The sequence below is a fragment of the Felis catus genome, chromosome D2 (assembly GCF_018350175.1).
Source record: "Felis catus isolate Fca126 chromosome D2, F.catus_Fca126_mat1.0, whole genome shotgun sequence".
Lineage (NCBI taxonomy): Eukaryota > Metazoa > Chordata > Mammalia > Carnivora > Felidae > Felis > Felis catus.
Genome location: NC_058378.1, coordinates 30264369 through 30265000, shown reverse-complemented (window position 1 = coordinate 30265000; position 632 = coordinate 30264369). Strand labels below are relative to the sequence as shown.

The 632-nt window shown below is 55.7% G+C and overlaps 1 protein-coding gene across 1 annotated transcript in view; it reads right to left on the bottom strand.

Moving 5' to 3' along the window:
• Positions 1-191, bottom strand: part of SUPV3L1 (Suv3 like RNA helicase) — a 26755-nt gene extending 26564 nt beyond the window's left edge. Inside the window, exon 1 of the mRNA XM_003994001.6 lies at positions 1-191. This exon is cut by the window's left edge and continues 179 nt beyond it. Coding sequence (XP_003994050.3) covers positions 1-101 — 101 coding nt within the window. The 5' untranslated portion in view covers positions 102-191.
• Positions 192-632: the final 441 nt, after the last annotated feature.

Genomic DNA, 632 nt, shown 5'->3' with positions numbered 1-632 from the left:
TCGACGTGGGCGCGAAGGGCAGAGCAGACGGCTGCCCGGTGGCCAGCCCGGCGCCCCGCCGGGAGCCGAGCCCACAACAGGGCACACCGGGAGAAGGACATCGAGGCCGCACGCCCTAAAGGAGGCCGGCGGGAGCAGCCCGGGACTTGGCGGTGGACAATGACGCGACCCGCCAGTGCCTACAGTCCAGAAAGACCCAGACCGCGCAGGGGAACTGCCCAGGATAACGCCCGATCAATAAGGAGAAGGTAGTGTCGTGCGATTGCTCATAAAGAAGAGGAAACGCTTAGAAATAAAAACCGAAAAGATGAAGTTCTTATATTCTTTCTCTTTTTCATTATTGATTGGGCCGGCTTTCTCTAAAGAAAAGAAAGTAATCAGGCACCATTGATGATGTCACAGATGAGGGGAGGGGGCCTGAGAGCTATGTCACGTGACTCAGGCTGGCCTTGTAAGAGCGCGCGAGTTCAGAATCGCGTGGACACCGCGGGGCGCAGTGTTGACCAGGCTGGTTGGGGGGTACTTCTGCTGTGGGCACCAGCGTGACTTGCTGACTGGAGCACTAAAGAGCATTTCTCAAGTTTCTTGGATTATTAACTTTGGTTTTCTGTTAGAATAGCGTGAGAGGGCAT